General features: G+C 62.7%; 1 protein-coding gene across 1 annotated transcript; it reads right to left on the bottom strand.

Annotated features, from left to right (window-relative positions):
* Positions 1-2,873: 2,873 nt before the first annotated feature.
* On the bottom strand, positions 2,874-4,652 carry LINGO3 (leucine rich repeat and Ig domain containing 3). Its single transcript, XM_040629700.1, has one exon. The coding sequence runs from the start codon at positions 4,650-4,652 to the stop codon at positions 2,874-2,876; it is 1,779 nt and encodes a 592-aa protein (XP_040485634.1).
* Positions 4,653-21,199: the final 16,547 nt, after the last annotated feature.

Genomic DNA, 21,199 nt, shown 5'->3' with positions numbered 1-21,199 from the left:
CCCCAGAAGCAGGGAGACTGCTGGGCCCCCCTCAGAAGAGGAGAGACCCCCCCCCCCCGAGCCTGGAGGGAGGAAGCACAGTGGGGAGCACCCCACCTTCCCTCAGCTGGGGACTCTGGGCGAGTGCCCTCCATCCCCTGACCCTCCCTTTGCCCACCTGTAAAGTGGGATCCTAAGAGGACCCAGCTCTCGGGGCTGCTACCTGCCTGGAAGGAGTTAATACAGGCAGCTGGGAACAGCACCTGGAACAGCATGGGCGCTCCCAAAGCAAGACCTGTGAAGTCATCACAAGTCCTTCTGTCTCCACAAGTGCCCCGTGACGCAGGGCCAGCTTTGGGGCTGGAACCAGACAGCTCCCCGGGGACCCCAGCAGACGCTCCTTCCTGCCCCCACTCCTCCCATGAAAATTAAAAAAAACCCAACCCCGAAGTCTGTTATTAAATCAGCTCCATTTTTATTGGATTCCAACCAAATGCAGCAGGAGGGGGCTGGGGGGCTGGGGCGTCTTGGTTCACGTTGGGAGGGGGGTGAGCAGAGGGGGTGGGAGATCCCAATACACTGACGTTCTGCGAGTCCCAACGCTGCTGAGAACACACCCCTCCCATCGTTGATGATGAAGGCACTTGGATGTCATTTTGAGGGGCCCTTGGGGTTGTTATGGCAACCAAGGTCAGGAGGATGTGAAGAGAGAAAACCAGTTGGTTCTGCCCGACTTGGGTGGAGTTTGTTGCAGGCACCCCCCTGCGGCTGTCGCTACGGCTCGCCACGAGTGGGGTTGAGGCAGGTGGGAGCAGGACCGGGATCTCCTGACGTTTCCAGCCACACGGCCCGGGGAGCAGGGCCGGCATCCCCTTCAGAGTTCTGTCTGAATTCTGTGCTCAAACCCATCACAGTTGGCCCAGCTTTCTGGCTCATCTCAGAAAGATCCTGAAGGATCCAGGATCCAAGTCAACCATCCAGCCCGTCTGTGGACGCGGCCTCATATATACGTGCCTCAGTGCATTTGACCTCAGACCTTTGTCACAGACGAGGACCCCCGGGCTCCAGCTGGTTCTCCATCACCAGCTACAGCCGCTCCCCTGGGCGGGAACAGGCCTGGTTTCGAGCCTTCCTACGAGGTCCTTCAGAATACGGTCCTAACCTCCTGGTGGGTGGCCAAGCTCCTTACTAGTTGAGGGGTCCCACGACGTTTCCTGTGCCCCTTCCTCTAACAACGCCCTGTCCTCTGGCCCAGGTGGATGGTGGGGGCAATAATCGGCCTGGGAGAGGCGGTCCCGGGTGGAGCCTGTGTGGTGTCTGAAGATTTCTGTACAACGTCAGCTCCTGTGGCTTACCTTCAGTGATGGGGAACTCACTACCTGAAGAGTCACAGGGCAGGGACCTTAGGGAAGGTCTTCCTTAACCCGAGCTCCCGTCTGCCTGTGGCTCCCCTACTCTTTAGCCCCAGCTCTGCCCCAAAGTGGCAGAGACCAAGGTGCCTCTGCGACCTTCTCCCAGCAGCGCAGGGCCCCCCTGCAGCCTGCACCGTCCTGGCCTTGTTCTCCGTTGCTGCCCCTGCGGTGCACTGAACGGGGACCCCCCAGAACCTCCCACACTCTCTGGCCTCATTCCCCACATGTGCACTGGGTCACGGGGCTGGGCCGGGCACCGTAGGGCTGCGCTGGGGGCCCTCTGAGACTGGCTCCAGGGCAGTGTAGACTCAGGAATGCAGGTCACCCCAGCTGGCCTGCTGGAGGGGGACACCCCAGAAGCCATGCTCCCGAGCCAGGGGCCAGGGCAGCTGCCCCTCCCGTGTGGCGTGGGCAGAGGAAGCAAGTGGCAGCTGTCGGGGGTGGCGGAGGAAGCGGGGGAGATGGCTTCTCCTGGTGGGCAGCCCGCCCTGCCGGGCCGGCGGGTCCCAGTGGGGGAAGAGTCTGGGGGCAGGGGCACGGGCCTCATGTCGTGTCCTGGGCCCCCAGAGGGAGCGTTACCTGCCCTGCAAGACCTTAGTGCGGCCCCTGAGGTTCCCCGCAGAGCTGGCCGGTGGAGCAGGAGCTGGGCGTGGGCTGAGTGTGTCTCAGGCGTGAGCTGTGCTCTCAGGAGAGCCCTGGGTCCCCACGGCGAGCTCTGCAGCCTGGAGTCGCGTTCAGTGTCAGCTGGGGCTAAGCTGTGTGTCTCGAGTGTGAACTGAGTGTCCGGGTGTGAGCTGTGTGTGTCCCAGGTGTGAGCCGAGTGTGTTCCCAATGTAAACTGGGGCTGTCCCACGTGTGAGCCGTGTGTCTCAGGTGTGGTGTGTGTGTGTCCCGGGTGTGAGCTGGTGTGTCCTGAGTGTGAGCGGGGTGTGTCCCAGGTGTGAGCTGTGCTCTCATGAGAGCCCTGCGTGCCCGGCGTGGGCTCTGAGCCTGGGGTTCCTGTTCAGGGTCGGCTGGGTAGAGGTGTGTGTGGTGCTTTGGAGCTGTGTGTCCGACAGTGTGTCCTGGGTGTGAACACCTGTGTGCTCGATGTCAGGTGTGGGGCGTGCAGGTGTGCCTTCCCTGTCCTGGATGCAGGCCATCATCCCCCAGGGCGTGAGGGGCGTGGGGAGACCCTGGGGCAGCAGCTGTGTGCACCCCCCCACCCCGTGTGAACCGCCCGCAGCGAGGGCTCTGGGGTCTCCAAGCTCCCACCACACCCCCACCCCACACAGCTCAGCAACCACAGCAGGGACAGGAAGACGGGGCGAAACCTTTAGAAAATGCTTGAGAAACTATGCAAAAGATGAGTCCTGGTGAAAAAACAGTCCTGTGGTCGGGTCTCTACAAAAAAAGGGGGAAGTTCTGCCGGGAGCCAGCCGCGGGCCGCCTCCGGGAAATGCATAGGTGGTCGTCAGACGGGCGGGCGCTGGGCGCGGGCCGTCAGATCATCTTCATGGTGAACTTGCGGGCGCCGCCCTGGCCCGCGGCCGCGGCCGGCCCGTCCACCTTGCGGAAGGAGTACTCCACCGAGAAGTTGTTCTTGTGCTGCCCGCGGCCGCGGCTCCACACGAACAGCAGCAGGAAGCAGAAGAGGACGACGCCCAGGAAGGTGATGCAGCCCATGGCGGTGGACACCAGGATGGTGGTGAGGTCCAGCGGGAAGCGGGCGGCCGCCTGCGTCTCGTTGCGGGCCTCGCTCGGGGTCCGGTTGGCGGCCGGCTCGGGCTGCACGGTCAGCGTGGCGAAGTAGGTGTCGTTGCCGCCCGCGTTGCTGGCCACGCACGTGTACGTGCCGCTGTCCTGCGGGCGCGCGCCCTGGATCTCAAGCGTGCCCCCAGGCAGCACGCGCGCGCGCCCCGCGCTGGCAGCGGTCACGGCGCGGTGGCGCGGCGTCACCCAGGCCACGGTGGGCGCTGGCTCGCCCTCGGCGCGGCACTGGAAGCGCACGTCCTCGCCCGCAGCTGCCGTGACGCGCTGCAGCCGTCGCTCCCGGATCTTGGGCTTACGGCACACGAAGTACTCGAAGAGCACCGAGTCGGGCAGGTGGCGCAGCGCGTCGCCGCGGACCTCGGCTGGGGTGGCGCAGGCCGGCAGCCGCCCGTCGAAGTTGAGGGTCTTCCGGCGCTGCACGATCCAGAGCAGGCGGCAGTCGCAGGCGAGCGGGTTCCCGTCCACGCGCAGCGTCTCCAGCGTGTTCACCGAGTGGAAGGTGCTCTCCTCCAGCGTGGACAGCAGGTTGTCGGAGAGGTTGAGCAGGCGGATCTGCCGCAGCCCCAGGAAGGCCTGCGGCTCCACCACGGCCAGCAGGGCGCCGGCCAGGTGCAGCTCGCGCAGGCGGACCAGGTCGCGGAAGGAGCCGCGCGGCACCGTGCTGATGGGGTTGTGGGACAGGTTGAGGCAGGTGAGGTGGGCCTGGTGGCGGAGCGCGGCCGCCGGCACGGCGGTGATGTTGGTGTGCGTGACGGACAGCGAGGTCAGGTTGAGACCCTGCAGGCTGCCGGCGGCCACCTCCTCCAGCAGCGGCCAGTTGTCGATCTCCAGGTGCAGCAGGCCCGGGAGCCTCCGGAAATTCTGGTCCTCCAGCGCGGCGATGGCCAGGTGCCGCAGCCGCAGGGCGCCCAGGCCCCGCAGGTGGCCCAGAGACTCGCCCGACAGCGCCGTGAGGTTGCAGCGCTCGAGGGTCAGCTCCTCGAGCGCCAGCAGCCCCGCGAAGGCCCGGCGCGAGATGAACACCAGGTGGTTGTCGCCCACCTCTAGCCGGCGGAGGCTGCGCAGGTCCTGGAAGGTGTAGTCCAGGAGGATGACCAGCTTGTTCTCGCTCAGGTCCAGCAGCGTGAGGTTGTCCAGGCGCGTGAAGACCCCGGGCGGGATGAGCTTGAGCAAGTTCCCGCGCAGGCGCAGGACGCGCAGGCGTGGCAGGTTGGCGAAGGCGCCCGGCTCCACGTGCGCGATCACGTTCTCGCTTAGGTCCAGCTCCTCCAGCAGCGGCAGCGCGGCCAGGTCGCCGGGGTTCAGGCAGCGGATGCGGTTGCGGCTGAGCTCCAGCAGGCGCGTCTCGGCCGGGATGCCGTCGGGCACGGCGGTCAGCCGGCGCCGGGGACAGGCCACCGCGCGCGTCGGCACCGTGCACTCGCAGCGGGCCGGGCAGCCGCCGGCGGGGGGCGGGGCCGCGGGCAGAAGCAGGAGCTGCAGGCTCAGAACGCACAGCCAGCAGGTCATGGTGCGGAGCCTGGCCTAGGGCCGCGCCACCATCCTCGTAGGCACCTGAGGGTGGGGGAGGCATTAGCACGCGGGGCCCCCTGCCCCGCCCCAGCGGAGCGCGCAAGACGTGTCCATGCGCCGGGGGACTCGCACCGCAGAGCACTGAACGCACGCGCGCACAAAAACCCGTCCACCTGCGTTCGCGGCTGCAGCCTCCCTGATGGCCAGGAGCGGAGACTGCCCAACCGCGCATCAGCAGACGGACGGACACGTCCCTTGGCCACCAGCAGGAGCGGCGCCCACACGCGCTGCCCCGGGGATGGACCCCAGCCCCTGACACTCAGGGAGGGATCCAGACACAGAAGGCCACGCGGTGTGTGAGTCCACGTGTGTGACACGTCCAGAACAGGCTCCTCTGCGGAAGGGAAGGGGGCTCGCGGGGGCTGGGGGAGGGGGCGGTGGTTGGTAGGGACAGGACAGTTGTTGGGGACCCGGCTTTTTGGGCTGACCGAGTGTTCTGGAACTAGGTAGTGCTGATGGTTACACAACTCTGTGAATATACTGAAAGCCACGGAAATGTACACTTTAAAAGGGCAAATTTTACGTTATGTTAATTTTATCTCAATACAAAAATTGCAAGAGAAAGCATTTATTGAACCGGAGAAGAACTTTACAAATATAGTGTACAATTTTGGAGTACAGCCCCCCCAAAAAACCCATTTATTGAGTGCCTACTGTCTATCAGGCTCTGAATACACTGGAGAGCAGGGTGGGTGTGGAGGCCGCCCTGCTGGGGCTCGCTCACATCCTCCCAGGGGGGCACAGTGGTCTACATATTCTCCCTGGCCACCCCCAGGCCGTACCGGGTCCCCCACCCATCTTGCCCTCTCTCCGTTCCCCGTTTATGTGTCTACACCGGTCTGACCACCACATGAAGTTATGACATAGCTGAATACCCCGTTCACTGTCCCCTCCCAGTGGACCGTAACCTCTCCAAGGCCCTGTCTTCATCCCTTCGGCTTCCTCAGAGCCTAGAGGTGTGCGTGACACATGGCACCTGCGTGGGGAACACTAGTGCTCAATCCACACCGACGGCAAGCCCCGAGGACGCACCCGAGAGGCTCCGGAAGGAAGGACGGGTGGTCAGGGTGGAAGGAGGTGCAGCCGCAGACTGGCAAGGGGGACGTTTGAGCTGAGACCCTGCAGGGGGCTGGCCTGCGTCCCCCAGAAAGCCATGTTCAAGTCTTAGCGCCTGGCACCTGTGAGTGGCACCTTGTGTGGAAACGGTCCCGCGGACGTGATCAGTTAGGACGCGGTTCTGTTGGGGTAGGGTGGCCCCGCATCCAGGGATCGGCGTCCCACCACAAGAGGGCCATGAACACACACATCCATGCGCAGAGGGCAAGGCCACGTGCGGACTGCGGCAGGGACTGGACTGATGTGTCTGTAAGCCAGGGGACGCCAACGGCTGTGCGGGGCCACTGACAGCTGGAAGAGACAGAGAGGCTCCTCCCCGGAGCCTGTGACACCCCGACTTCAGACTTCTGGCTCCAAAACTGGGAGAGGATAGATTTGTGTTGTTTTAAGCCACTACGTTTGTGGCGTTTTGTCTGATGGCCACAGGCAGCTAACGCAGACCCAGAGGATGGTCGGGAAAGTGCGGTGTCTGGGGAAGGGAGTTCCAGGCTGTGGGAACAGCCAGTGCAAAGGCCCTGAGGCAGGAGTGAGTGCAGGCAGTGGGGGTGGGAGCCAGGTGGCGTGTAGCATAGAGCCTGCTGGCCCTGCCACCCCCTAGTCCTTCCTCCACTCTGCTTGGCTGCAGCCCAGACCTTGGGGGTCGAGATGGGGTACGGAAGGGGAGGGTCCAGCCAGGTGGCAGCTGGATGGGGGGTGCCCACTAGCTGGTCAGCTAGTTTTGGCCTCTCAGCAGCTGCAGCGCCCCAAGCATCCCCCTGAGAGCCCGCCTGTTTCCGCAGTGTTCCCACAAGACTGGCCTGGCAGGGACTCAGGCTACAGACCCTCACCTGCTTGACATCTGTGAGGCCAGCTCTTGCCCTCCCGGGCCCTTTGGGGAATGAACACACACGGAGCCCCAAGTACCCGCCTGCTTCGCGCTGGAGATGAATCCCTTGTGACTGGGGGGAGAGTCTGCACTTTGCAGGTGCCATCCAGTTAAGACGAGGTGGCCCTGAGGTCAGGTGGCCCTCATCCAATGACTGGTGTTTGGTACAAAGGGGAGTCACGGACTCCAACGCAGAGAGCAGAGGCCACGAGATAGTGGGTTGGAGGGTGCGGCTATGAGCCACAGGACACCGAGGAGCAGCAGGAACCACCGAGGGCTGGTTCTAGAGACTTGGGAGGGAGCACAGCACTACAGACGCCTTGAGCTTGCCGCAGTGTCATGGGAAACGGGGAAAACTGGAGGTAACTATGTGTCCATCAATAGGGAACTGGTTAAATTACGGTTCGTGTCTGCTGTGGAATCGAGGAGATTCCCATGCATCGATGGAGGAAGACAGCTGAGATCTAGTTACGCGGAGGAGAAACAGACTAACCTAAGTGTTCATCACAGGGGATCAAATGAGCCGTAATCTGTGGTTATCGCGGAACCCTGGGAGAGTCGAAGGTACCCGCCAAGGGAAGACAGCTGAGATGCAGTTAGACGGGGGTTCAAAACATCCGGGGTGCCAGACAGCTGTAGACAGCACAACCCTATTTATGGCAAAATAAAATGAAACGAAACACCGAACTGAATTCTAGATGCGCCCCCCCCCCCCCAATGCCTGGGAGTTCACGTACCACACGGAACAGCCCTGGGAATGGTGGGAAGGTTATCGCTCACAGCAGGAGGAAACCAAGGATCCGCGGGTCTCGGCTCCAGGCCCCCAGCTGGGGAACAGGAGGGAGGCCGTGGGAGGGAGCGGGAGCCGGCTGGCTGTGCCCTGCGGGCGCGGCTGTCCTTAATTCTGACCTGGGCATTGCAGGGACACAGTCTTTCCCCAAGGCAAACTTCCCGCTGAGGCTGTTTTTCTAGGTCATTCTGCCCATGTTGTTGCCCTGCACGTGGGGAGGCTGGGTCCCAGAAGAGGCAAAGAGAGCCAGAACGGATGGTCCCCTGTTCAGCTGCCCGTCTCACAGGTCAGGCAACTTCCTACCCTAAACTTGGCCCTGACTGAGGTCACTCCCAGGTCCCTGTCCCAGCCTGTGCTGTTCCCTGTGGTCAAGGAGTAACTATCCTCGCCCCAGGAACTTGGGCCTCAACAGCCTAATTCGGGGGAGTTGGGGCCTCTCTGGCTTTGCCCCAAGGAGCGAATGGGTGGTATGATTTAGCCCCAAACACGGACTCCTTGTGGGGACAGAGTTGCCTGGTCTGTTCTTTCTGCAGCAAATTTCACCCCCCTCTAGAGTATAATTAGGCCCTCAAGCCTCTGCACCACCCGCCCCGTCCTCTCCCTGCTGTCCCCTCCTCCCTCTCTCCTCCTCTGCTCCAGCCACCTGGGGCCTTCTGGCTGTTCCTCCCTCACAGCAGGCCGGATCCTGCCCCAGGGCCTTTGCACGTGATGTTCCCTCTGCCTGGAACACCTTCCCTGCTTGGCTCTCTCCCTGACTTTATTTGGGTCTGGTGCTGTGTCGCTTCCCTGGTGACTCTCTGCACTATAGTCCCCATCCTAGTCTACGTGTTCTCTCTTTTTTTAAAGTAAGCTCTATGCCCAACGTGGGGTTCAAACTCACAACCCCAAGACCAAGTGTCATGCGCTCCCCTGACCGACTGGGCGTCCCCATCATAGTCTCTCTAAATGCTATCGAGACCCTTGCTTATCGCCGGTCCCTGCGTCTGCGGGACCATGAACGCCACCAGCACCGTCATCAACGCGGCAAATGCCACAGAGCCTCGGCTCTGGGCTGGCACCTGGACGCCCCCCCCACCGCATGGGGGGCACCCTGCCATCGCCCTCCCTTTCCAGATGGGAACCCTGAGCCTCACAGCACCTCAGAGGTGGCAGGGGGCCGCCTTGGGGGGAAGCTGGCAGCCCGTCCAGCCATAATCCGAAACACCGCTCTGCATCTGGTGGCATTTTAAAGAAAAACTATTTAATTGAGTATAGTTGACAAGCAATGGTCCCCTCGTTTCAAGGGTATTTTGAAACGGTTTTTAATGCGTATAACACGGACCTACTTCCATCACCTCAGGGACACGGTGATGCGGCTTCCCCTCATTCACCGCTTCTGTCCACTAGTCAGTCAACAAACAGCGGCCAGGAGCCGAGCGTTCTCCAGGTCCCGGGCACACCGAGCAGGGGAGACAGAGCTCTCTTTCCTGGAGCCGATGGATGAGAAAGAAGCTAAATGAACACTCCCGCCTCCAGGGGGAGAGAAACCACTCCAGGGAAGGGACGGCGGGGGTGTTGAGGGGACTGCAAGATCCAATCACCAGACAGAGAGCTGTGCCATCGGAGGCCCCACGGGGCGGGGAGGGGGCTGAGCTGGGGTGGCAGGAAGGGCAGCCCGGGGGTGGGGCACGGTCCCCCGCAAACACCGTGGGGTGAGGCCCTGCGGTTCAGGCAAGACGTGAACACGGACTTCGCGCATTTCTTAAGCTGTTTTTACGTTGGAAAGAATTCTTACAAAACAGTTGCCACAGAACACGGATAAGGACAAAACCAGGAAGGAAGGACTCGGGCTACCAGAGGTGGGCCAGGCGGGGACCCAGCCGCGGGGACATGCCGCAGAGGGGCTGGCAGGACGCTGAGCTGTGTGGTGCCTCGTGACCTCTAAGGCGCGCCCCACCCTCGCCCCTCGCCTGTCACAGGGTGCCCGAGCCACAGCGACCCCCTGGATGGGAGCATAGCTGGTCCACGGCACCCCTCGGGGCCGCTCCAGCTGTGACCCGGCCTGTCCCCCGACCTTCCCACAGGCGCGGCCCTGTCTTCTCCTCCACGGGGACCGGGGGTGCGGCAAGCAAGGGAGGGACCCTCGCAGGCCTGTGTCCTGACCCTGGGCCCCACGGTGGGGCTCCCGTCCTGCTTCCTCAGGATTCTTAGGGCCCTGCGCCCATTTCCCTGCAGGTGGGCCAGGCAGATGCGGTAGGAACGGCAGGCCGGGCAAAGGGCACAGCGCGGGCAAAGGCCCTGTGGGGAGCTGCAGCCGACAGGGAAAGGAGGGCACTGTTGTTGCCCCTTCTCCACCCCTTCCCTTCTCCCTGGGGGACGTGGCGCCCACCTGTGCTCCAGACCCTCCTTCCCTGCCCGGGGCCTCTCCTCCTGTCTCTCTGACTAAATCACTGTCTGCCGACGACTCTTGGTTTTCTGTCTTGGACAGCACGTCTCCCCTGAGCTCCAGTCCTGGGGACCCCCTCTCCTGGGGGGGGTCCTGCAGTGCCCCCCCAACCGCACCCCAGCCCTGGCAACAGGGAGCCTTCCCCGCTCCTCCCCTCCTCCTGCACACGCGGGAATCATGGCAACGCCCCCCCCCCAACCAGTCCATCAGCAAGTGCTGTCAGCCCCACCTGCAAGCAGCGCTCTGCCTCTCCTGACAGGACCGCCCACCGCAGACTGGCTCACACGTGAGCGTTCTGTGGACCTGCTTCCTTCTTGGGGCCTCAGTATTTCCACCTGCAGAATGGCCCTCGGGGGGGGGGAATCAGACAAGACCTGCACCACTGACACGGGGGTGGGGTCGTCCTCTGGGGGGCTGTCGTTCTCTGAGCTGCATCCCTGGCCCCCACCCACTTGATGCCAGGAGCACCACAGGTGTCCCCAGACGGGGAGGCAGGGTCACCCCGGTGAGAGCCCTATCTATGACACATAGCAGGCTTGCAGCTGATGTCCCAGGAGGAAATCGGTGATCGTCAGTCTGTGTTACACACAGGGAAGCAGAGGCCCAGAGAGGGCAAGTGACCTGCCCAGGGCCACACAGCAAGTGACAAGCAGAACCAAGACTCAAAACCAGGATACTGCACCCGGTTCTCCACGGCTCCCCCAGGGTCAGGGGACCCCACCCTCCACAGAACCATGACTTCTGCCCTCTCTGCAGACCCAGGAGCCTGAGTGCCAGCCATCAGACCCGTGAGGCCCCCAGAGCTGCAACGCCCTCCTCCCACACCACAGAAAGCCTTGGGGTCAGCAAGTGCGTGGAGTCGGGCTGAGGGCTGCCCCAGATAAAGGTCCCGAGGAGACTGTGCTGGGTGCCTGGAGCTAAGCCCGCTGCCCCCCAGACCTCCTTGCAGAACCAGGGCCTCCGTCACTGGCGTGGTCCAGATGGACAAGCCGGCACGCAGGGGCTGTGGCCACAACCCCTTCTCCCACCAGAGGGCAAATCCCACGGGGGCAGACTGGCCCGGCCCGGCGTCCAGGTGGGCGGGTGACGTGTGTTTCGAGCACAGAGCCTCACTGCTACGACAAGGCCGTCTGCGGGGCGGCTGTGGTCACCGCGGACCCAGGCGGGGCGTGGAGACACCCCGCTGCCCACTTACACTCCGGGTGTCCCTTCCTCCTCCCGGGACCTACTGCGTGCCAGGCCTGACACGTTTTTCCTATTTCAAGTTTTTAGTTCATTGCCTTTTAGTGAATTCACAGTATTGTGCAACCATTACCGCTATCTGATTCCAGAACATTCCATCAGCCCAAAGGAAACACCGTCCCCATTAGCCATCACCCTCCGGCCCCCACGAGCCCCCTTCCCGTCCATGGAGGAGCCTGTTCTGGACGTGTCACACACGTGGACTCACACGCCGTGGGGCTTTCTGTGTCTGGTTCCCTCCCCGAGCGTCGTGTTGGGTGAGCGAGCAGACAAGAATCATGGAAATGAACACACGATGTAGAGGGTTTGGGAAAAGCGGGGGTCTGTTACGGTCTGATGCTTTGTCCAGTATGGCCTGGGGTGGCCTCTCTGAGTGGAGACCCGAACGGGAGGCAGGGGTCAGCCAGGCGAAAGTCCGGGAAACTGTATTCTGGGTGGAGGAACCCGCGGGAACTAAGTCACTGGTGTTGGGACAAGTCTGGTGCCCAAGGAGCAGACCCGAGAGGCTGGTGGCCTGGTGCGTGTCTGTGTCTGGGGGCTGGGAGCCGGAGTTGGCCAGGGTGGAAGCACACAGGGCCTGGACCCCACCAAGGGGCTGGGAGCCGGGGCCGGGAGCGGTGGGCAGTCGGGAGGGGCTCTGAGCAGGTGTCTGTGTTAGTCTCAGGTGCACCTGTTCCGTGTGGTCTGACCCCGTCACCCTGCAGCCCCTGGGTCTGGAACGTTCTGCCTGCCTGACGATGCCGTGAGAGCGGGCACCGCATTCTTCCTCTCTCCACCCACAGCGTGCACGGAGCTGGGTGCTGTGGGACCCACTACTACCCTGTGAATACAGCAAAGGACCTGCGACACTCTGGAGCAGGACAGTGCCCGGGTCCTGGCAGCGCTTGCCCTGACTGCCTTGGGCAGAGACTCCATGCCCTGAGCCTCGGTTTTCCCTTCTGGAAAAGGGGCTCCCCCGCACCCCTCCCTGCTACCACCTTCCCAGGCTGACGGGAGGGGGAGGGGCGGACAGGGAGTCAGCCGAGCACGTGCTTTGTAGAGACAGATCCTTCCGGAAGAGCCTGCCCTGGGTGCCGGCTGGGGCCAGGAGCCTTGAGTCCTCTGCCCTGCTCTGCGCTTGGCCAGGGCTTCACCCCATTCATTCATTCGTTCAACGAGTGCTTCGTGGGCGCCTGCTGGGTGCGAGGTGCTGTTCCGGCTCTCAAGGGACACGGCTTTGAACGAAAGAGACAAAATCCCTGCCTTTCTGTCTATGGGTGATAACAGCAGAAAGAGGTAAAAGAGAGGCCACGGGAAGAGGGTGGGGTGTGCGCGCAGCTGGACGGCGGGCGTCCTAAAGATGCTTGTGTCCTCATCCCTGGAACCTGTGCCTGTCACCCTATGTGGCCACGAGAACGCAGTTTGCCAATGAGATTAAGGGTAACGATGAGCTGACCTCAAGACGGGGAGACTGTCCTGGACGCCTGGGTGGCCCGGCGTCCTCACAAGAGGGAGGCAGCAGGCGGGAGTCCCAGAGATGGCAGACCCCGCGCTGCTGGCGGTGAGGATGGGGGGAGGGCGAGGGCCAGGGAGAGGCAGGAGCCGGGTCTCCCTGGGGCCCCGGGGGTCCAGCCCTGCCCATGCCTGGGTTTTAGGACTTCTGAGCTCAAACTGTCAGAGAGTCAGTGTGAGTGGTTTTAAGCCCTAAGTTGGTGGCGGTTTGTAACGGTGGTCCTGGGAGACTCTTGTGGTCTTGAAGAGGTGGGCTGAGGCCCCGCGAGGCTGTGCGCCTGCTTCCGGGGGCTGGGGAGAGCGAGGGACTGAGCTCCCCGTGGAGTCAGCCATCAGCACCAGCATAAGTGTGGGAACCCACCTGGAGAGGGGCCCTGAAATCTGTCCATCGTGGCAGGACCTGGGGAATGGACACCCCTCCTCGCCTCCACCCCAAACTGTCCAGGGCTAATTTGCCACAAACTCTCAACCCAAGGAGGGGCAGAGTGTGGCTGGGGTACCCGGGCCGCTCCCCTGGAGCAGAGGCAGCCTGGCCAGGCCCCCGGCGCCTTCCACCCCCTGCTGCATTCTGGGCAAGTGTTCTCCCAGGCCAGACCACAGGAGACACATCCTCCTGCCCGTGCCAGGCCAGCGGGTGCTGAAGACTGCCTCGGGCAAGACCCAGCCAGGCCCCCTTGGAGACAGCAGCTGAACCCACGGGGGGCGGGGGGGGGTTGGGGTGAGAGAATGTGGAAGCTCGGCAGCGGGACCCCTGCCACCCCCTGCTGCCGGCGGGCAGGAGGGAGCTTGGTTTGGCAGGGCCAAAGAAACATCTAGACAGACTTGGAAGGTGGGGGCCCAGCTGCAGCAGCACACGGCCCTCCGAGGCCTGCTTTTGGGGACACACTGCCGACACCCCCCCACCCCATTTGGTTCATCCTTCGTCCTAGATCCAGGCCCTCCTGGGGCTTTCATCCATGACAATTCATTAAGCCCTAATTAGCCTCCGTCTGCTGTTACTCCCTTAACTCTTTGGGGGGCTGGGGGCCTCCCGACCCACTTTCCTTGCCAACCTACACACAGGCGCTGCCAACTGCCCTCTACAGGAGAGGCTTCTAGATCTAGAACCACTTTTTGAATGCCCACCATATACTGTGGCTGCTCACCCGCTAGCCCAGCCCTAAGGGTGGGAATAAGGAAGCCCATTTGGAGAAAAAGAGACCGAGGGTCAGAGTGGTCCAGTTCACCTAGCATTATGAAGCTTAAGGGTCAACGTTTGAACGTGGGTCTGATGCCAACTCTTTCCATTAAATTCCAGAGTGCTACTGGAGGGCAAACGGTGCCTTCTAAGGCCCAGGACTGACCCGTGCTGGTGGGTGGCTCACTGGGGCCCACCTGGGACAAGCTTTGCTTGGAGAGTCCCCCGAGAGGCTGTCTACCTGGTGACTGGGTGGTGACTCAGGGGTGCCCGGAATGACAGCACGGGGGAAGAGCAATCAAGCTGCTTCCTCGCATCGGCTTTCTGGGCCCACTCAGTGAGGCACCTGCAGGTCCCGAGCTTCATCTGAGGGCGGCTAGGAGCAGCCGCCCCCATTCTGCAGAGGAGCATACTGAGGCTGAGCAGGGCAGGGCTGCTGCGAGGGCAGTGGGGGCACCGAGCCCCACACCAGGGCCCAGCGTGCATCCGTGTGCGGTCACGTCAGCCTCAGCACTGGAGGCCGGCGAGGGGCTCTCCTGCGCCACAGGTCACCAGCTGGGACGCCGAATGGAAGGAAAGCCAGGATGACAGCGCTGGGATAACCCTTCCGAATCCCCGTCCTGCGCTGGACAGTCCCTTGCTGTCACCCATGTCGTCCTTGTGGAGTGCAGGAGCTGCGTGTGGGGGGGAAGCCCGCGGGGTCGGTCCGGAGCCCGCCTTGGCTAGCGGCTGCTTTGGCTGGGGTGCCCGTAGCCCGCCTCCGCTGACAAGACACCCCCTCCTTGCTTACCGCCTCATCCACTCTGAGACCTTGTGTCCTCCACCTTCTGTCACACATAGGCCACACCCTTCCCAGCCTCCACACTTCCTCCAGGGAGCCCTCCTGGATTACTCCAGGTCCCACGGATCTGCTGTCCAGAGGGCCCCCCATCAAGTTCCAAATGGACCCTCTGCCCGCTGTCANCCCCACCCCCCCCCCCCCAGCCAGAAGCAAGAGGTTCTCAATCATCTCTGTATGTACATGGAATCACCAGGGTCTGCTTGTTAATAACGCAAGGTCTGGGGCCCAAACCTCAGAACTGTGGGGCTGGGGTACCTGTGTCTTCAGTGCCCAGAGCACATGTTAAAGAAACCAGTCATTAAGGCGCTCTCCGAAGTGAGGACTGGGTCTTTTCTTGGGCACAGACCAAGGCACAAGGCGCTGTTCCCCCCCCCCCCAACTTGTTGAATGGGGCTCAGTGGCCTCACTGGCCAGGCCCAGAGGCCCCGGGGGCACCCAGGGTCATGGAGAGAAGCTTCCCACCGCATCTTTGGCGTTGCTTGGACACAGGCCCACAGCGCAGAGGGCTCAGCCCTTCGCCCCCAAATACCTCCCCACAGGCTGAGCTGTCCCCAGACCCAGGGATGAAGCCCGCCCTAGTGTGGACCCCAAACGCCCCCTTCTCCTTCCAGGCATCCCGGCACCTCCCGGCTGGACCAGACCCCGCTGCAGGGATGAAGCCTTTATCCTCACCGTCCCCCCCCCCAAGACCCAGCCAGTGCTCCCTTCTTCCCCCATGGAAGGGAGCGCATCCTTCCAGGCATCCCCATGGCCCCACGGAGACGTCCACCCCGCTCCCCGCTCCTCAGTGCCCCGGGGGAGGGGAGGGAGGACCCCAGCGTGGGGAGTGGCCCCCAAAGTTTCCAGGGGGAGAGCTGGGGGCCTGGAAGAGAGCCATGCGCCCAGGAGGGGCGCGCGGGGCGAGCGCCCCTGTGCGAGGATGGGGGAGCGGGTGGGGGCTGCGGGGCGCGGGCGGAGCGGGGTCGCCGGCCAGCGCGGCCACTCACCTGGGCGGCTCCGCCGCGGACACGGCGCGGGCTGCGGCGCGGGGGCCGCCCGGAGCCGACACGAGCTGCCGCCGCCGCCGCCTCCCGGGCCGCCGTGCGCCCCCGCCGCGCGTGCCCGGCCGCCCTCCCCGGCTCTAGGGGCGGGGGCGCGCGGGGCTGCGCTGGGCCGTGCGCGCCGCCTGCTCGCGGGGTGCGCGGCGCCCGGGCCGCAGGTGTGCGGGGCGCGCGGGGCCACGTGCGCGCAGGTGCCGGGACGCGCCGGGGCGGCGGGCAGGGACGGGAGCAGGCCCGGGAGCACGTGCCGTCTGTGCGCACCCCGCCCGCGTCGGCGCCAGTCTGAGGACCCCTGGGGCCAGGGCCTTGGTGGGCCTGCGGAGGCTGCGGTGAGGGGAAACGCCGGGCGCCCTGCTGGCCGCTCCGGGACCCGGCCCCTCTTCACTGCCTCATCCTCAGGCCAGGCCTCCAGCACCTGGCTCTTGGACGCCCGCCCCAGCCCCTTCCACTCCAGCTAGCTCCCCACGTGGGCCCCGGAGGAAACTGAAGTACTGCGCTCCAGAACCGCCCATGGCTCCTCATTGCTCTCAGGGTCTTGTCTAAAGTCGGTGTGTGTTTCTGGCTCTGCCGCCTCCCCCTTCCTCCCACCCTCCCCCTCACTGTGCCCAGGGAGGGCCCAGGCTCTTCCTCAAGCATGCAGTGCTGCAGTGGCCTCAGGGCCTCTGCATCTGCTATTCGCTCTGCCTGGAATGCCTTTCCCTTCATCCTTCCTTGGCTAGATCGAACTCCCTTGTGTCTGAGTAACTGGGCTTTCCCATCCTTGCACCCTCAGCTGGTGGCAGCATGCGCAGTGCTCAGTGAATGTTGGGGGAAGAATGGGCCTTTTACTTTTACATACAGTGAATAGTTTGGGGACTTGTGGGTCCCCTCTGCTTGGGAAGCTCGAGTTCAGAGGGGGCCCTCCTCATCTGCTGAGAATCACGGAATGTCCCCGTGCAGGGTCCCTACTTCCAAGCCCCAGGCTGGGGTACCGTGGCTCCCGCATGCAAGCAAGACAGGGCAGAAATGGCCCTAGGAGCGGGGTGTTCCAGCCTCCAGGACAGGGCCTGCCCGCACCGGCCGGGGCTGAGCCCGGCCCCATTTAGGGCACACACTGTGAAGTCTGGCAGGGCAGGTGGACGTTACTACAGTTGGGGACCTCAGGGACAGAGGACGGGGGTGAGGCACCCTCTCCCCCATTGTGCTAATAACACCAGGGCACAGCTCGTTTTAAACGCGGGCCCTTGGCTGCTTTCTGCACTCACGCTCCCATTCCCATTTCACGGATGAGCAAACTGAGGCTGGGAGCTGACATTGTCCCCAGGGAGGGGCCTGCAGAGGGCCCAGCTGCCTCGGCCCAGGCGTGTAACCTTGTACTCTCCCACCCCCCATCTTCCCAGCTGCTTTGACGGCAGCTTGGCGTCAGCTCAGCCACCTGTGACTCAAGCAGGCTCTGTTCCCAGACTGTCGCGTTGGCTGGAGGCCCAGAAACTGTATCTCAGGAGGCCGCGGGCCAGGCCCCCACAGGCTGGGGTTGGGGGTGGCTCCCTGCCTGGCCGCAGAGAGGTCCAGAAGGAGGATGTGGGCAGCCCCCCCTCGTGGCTCCCCACCCCCGTGACCAGCCTAGAAACGGCACAGAGAAGTCGTCACGTAGGACCTGCTGTGTGACCTCGGGGTGGTCACTTCCCTTCTCTGAGCTTCTGTGTCTCCCTTTTGATACCGGCCTCTCCTGATACCTGCTTCTCAGGGCCCTTGGAGGAAAGCATTATTGAGCACTTCTTGTGCACCAGGCCAAATGCTGGAGGGAGGAGACTCTCGGGGAAACGAGGGGGCTCACTACAGCTGGCGGGGGAAGCAGATTCATGAAATAATCATGAAGCGGGATGGAAAACTCAGCAGAGACACCCAGTGCCCAACCCGGGGCGGGGGGGGGGGGACAGGGATGCTTCCCCGGGGAGGGGCGCTGGAGGCGAGGCCTGCAGGCTGCCAGGCAGCCTGGAGCCATGGCCAGGGCTCGAATCTAGATGGTTGTGGGGCTGCGGGAGACTCCCCTGCAGCCTCGGTTTACGCATCTGCAACGTGGGGTCAGAACGCTGCCCGTCTTCTAGGCTGGCACAGATCCACTCCCAATGACAGGGGACACGGGGGACTGGTGGCTCTGCCCAGCTTGAGACCCGGCTGAAGGGCAGGGGGAGGCCTCACACCTGCGCAGCTCGGGACCTGTGCAGGGCTGTTCCCTCTGCCCGCAGCGCCCTTCTCCAGTCTCCCCCCTCCTCGCCTCCCTCCTGACTCCCGTCTCCACCCCTTCCCTCCTGCTGGTTGTCTCCCCTGTGAAGATACTCTGTAATTTACTGATTTACCCTCTTTATCATGCGCTCTTCCTGCTTCGTCGCTGTGGCTCGGGACGCACACAGTGGGCGTCCAGTAGGTGCTGGTTGAATGACCGAGTGACCCGGTGATGTTGAAGGCGGTAGCGTTTGCTCCCAGAGGCGGGGCTTCTGAGTGGGGAAGGGGTACCCCCTTTTCCTTTCACCATCTACCCCTCCCCGAAACCACCGCTTGTCTTCTCCTTTCTGTCCTTGGCCAGCATCTTCCCACGCCCTGTCCCAAGGGAGCGCCTGCCGAGGGCAGGACCTCACTTGTCTCACACGCCGCCATGTCCACGGAGCACAGAGTGGGCTCAGCAAACGGCTTGAGTGTGCACCTTGGCCCAGACCACCCAGGAGGAGAGCACAGCTCCAGATGGGGAATAGATGGGAGGGGCTGGGGGGCAGGGAGGTGGCCGCCTGCCCGGAGGGCTTCTGAGCCCTGATGCGCCTCCTGGGTGGGGGTGAGCCCGGGTCACAGGCTCTACCATCTTGTGCCCTTGCACCTGGGAAAGCCAGCAGGAGTCCTTAGGTGGCAGTAATTATTTCTAAAATTAAAGGTCCTTCTCCTCTTGCCCTCTCTCTCCAGCGTGATATGCAGTCATGGCCAGCGGAGGGAGGCTTTGGGGGCAGGTGGCCTGGGAGCCACGGGTGTGGCCCCAAACGGCTTCCCCTCTGTAACTGGGATTGGAGTCATCGGTTGCTGAGGGGCGAATGCGCAGTGATTGAGGCCTTGGGCTCCAGAGCCCTACCCCTGGGGTCCCTGCTGTGTGACCTTGAGCTAGTGACCTAACCTCTCTGGGCCCCAGGAGCTTCACCTGCGCCGTGGGAATAATAACAGCGAGTCCCTCTAGATTGTCTGAGGACGGAACGGGCGGGTCGTATCAGCATGACCGCCTGATCCACACTGAACAACCGTGAACGAGTATCGACTACGATTTACGGAGTCCGCGTTCCCTCACCCCGTGTGTGGCACACTTGGGATACCGAGTCCCCAAACACAGGTCCGTCGTCAGGCTGGGGAGACAAAGGGGCCGAAACCCAGGCTGCAAGGCAGGTGTCACGGGAGGGGTGTCCAGAGTTAGGCACGGTGCTCTGTGATGCGTCGCTGCCTCCGTGTCGGCTGTTTCGCCACGTGGCCTGCGGGGGCCTTGAACCGGCACTGGCCTCTCAGAGTCGCCTGCGCCCCGGAGAGCAGCGTGTGGGGCCCAGCAAGTGCAAGCCCCTGATGTGACGCCCACGACAGCCCTGCGATCGGCAGTCTCCCCGCCTCGGGGGGCCTCCCCTTAGCTTTGCCCCTCAAGGAGCTGACCAACCCAGCTTGGGTCCAGGGACCCCGAAAACACTGCACCCGGGGACCCTAATAAGGGCCGGTGCCCGGGCCTGCTGCCCTCTCTGCCTGCACCCTGCCCGGCTCGCCCCGGGGCCCTCCAGCCATGCCCTGTGTCTCCCGCAGGTCCTGTGAGTAAGAAGCTTCTCTGTTTCAGCTCCTCCAGGTCCTTTGTTGAACCAGACTCACCAGCCAGGACCTGGGGCTCTAGCGAAGAATTGTTGACTTAGCAAAGTCACAACAAAGGGACAGTTTGACTGCAAACCCGTGAGCGCACGAGCCGTGGAGCAACAAAATGTGAGTATGAAGAGGCACTCGGGGCGCCTGCCCGGCTCGGTGGGTAGAGCTAGCGACCCTTAATCTCGGGGTTGTGAGTTCAAGCCCCACATTGGGTGTGGCAATCACTTAAATAAATAAAATCTTTAAAAAAAAAAAAGAGGCATTCAGATTTTTTCTGAAGAGAAGTTGGGAGCCATAGAGGGTTCTAGACAGGGAGCGTGAGGATTGGCTTTGTGCGGCCACATGGGAGGAGTCTAAGTACAGAAGCCATGAGCTCTGAGAAATGTCTCCCGAACACGTGACAGCCCCCCACAGAGCAAGTTCTCTGAGAATGGAATTCACCGCCCACCATTAAAAAACACACTCTGCTCTGGTACATGTAGAAATGAATAGCTCCCCGCAGATCCCAGGAGAACTGCTTGTTTATGATAACTTTTTGTTATGAAGTTTTTTTTCTTTTTTAAGTGGTTCTCCTCCCCGTGTGGGGCTCGAACTCACGACCCTGAGATCAAGCCCCGCACGCTCCACAGACTGAGCCAGCTGGGCGCCCCTGGGAATTTTCAAACACAAGCAAAAGCTGAGGGCGTCATACAGCGGAGCCCTGTGAACCCACCACCCACGGGCCCTCGGGCTCCATGAGGACCTCGCAGCTCTCCCAGCAGATTTCGCCGTGGATCCCTGACACGCGTAATTCTGTCCACATCTAAAATAGGACTTACGAAAAACGAGCCAAACCCAACAATTCCATTATCACCCTTTAAAACAACTAACAGTCATTCCTGAATGTTCTCCAGTGTCCAGCCAGAGCCCAATTTCCCTGATTGTCTTGTAAAACGCTTTCCCTTTGCTCAGGCTGGGGTCCAAACTGGGTCCATATGTCTCGTTTAAGGAACAGGGTCTCCCCGCGTCTGACCCTCTCTTTCTGTCTCCCTGCCGATGACGTATTTGTGGAGGAAACCAGTCGCTTCGGATTCTGCGGACCATTCCTCCAGCTCTCGCCGCGGACCGCGGAGGACTCGGCGTCCTACCCGAATCACAGCGTTCACGGAGCCCGATGCAGTCCCCACCTTGCAGAGCCTCCAGGCGAGTGGGACCCACTGTGTAGGTGCCGATGACGGTTTTGGAAGGACAACAGCCTGAAGGAAGTGGGGGACGAGGTTTGTGAACACATGGGAGGAAACATGCTCAGGAGCTCGAACAGCACGTGCAAAGGTCCTGAGGCAGGAGCGAGAGCCGTGCACTGGAGAGTCAGCAGGGAGCCCACTGTGGCTGGGGTGCAGTGGAGTGAACGCAGCAGAGGGGAGACGGGGACTGTTCCCTACTCCTCAGTTTTCTGAGCGTTGGGGCTGGTGTTATTGGTTCCTTAACTGCTTTACGAGAGCTTCTGAAGGGAGGCTCGTCAGCACTTGCTGATGGGAGGGATGTGCAGGGAGGGGGGCATCAAGGGTGACCCCAAGGTGTGTGGCCTGAGCAAGTGAGGGGACTGTGGGGATAGACCCGGGGCCAGGATGGCTGGGGAGGTGGCAGGCGGAGCGCCAGCTTA

Source organism: Ursus maritimus, unplaced genomic scaffold (genome assembly GCF_017311325.1).
Source record: "Ursus maritimus isolate PB19 unplaced genomic scaffold, ASM1731132v1 scaffold_14, whole genome shotgun sequence".
Lineage (NCBI taxonomy): Eukaryota > Metazoa > Chordata > Mammalia > Carnivora > Ursidae > Ursus > Ursus maritimus.
The sequence above is the reverse complement of the archived record's forward strand: the minus strand, read 5'-3'. Positions and strand labels throughout refer to the sequence as shown.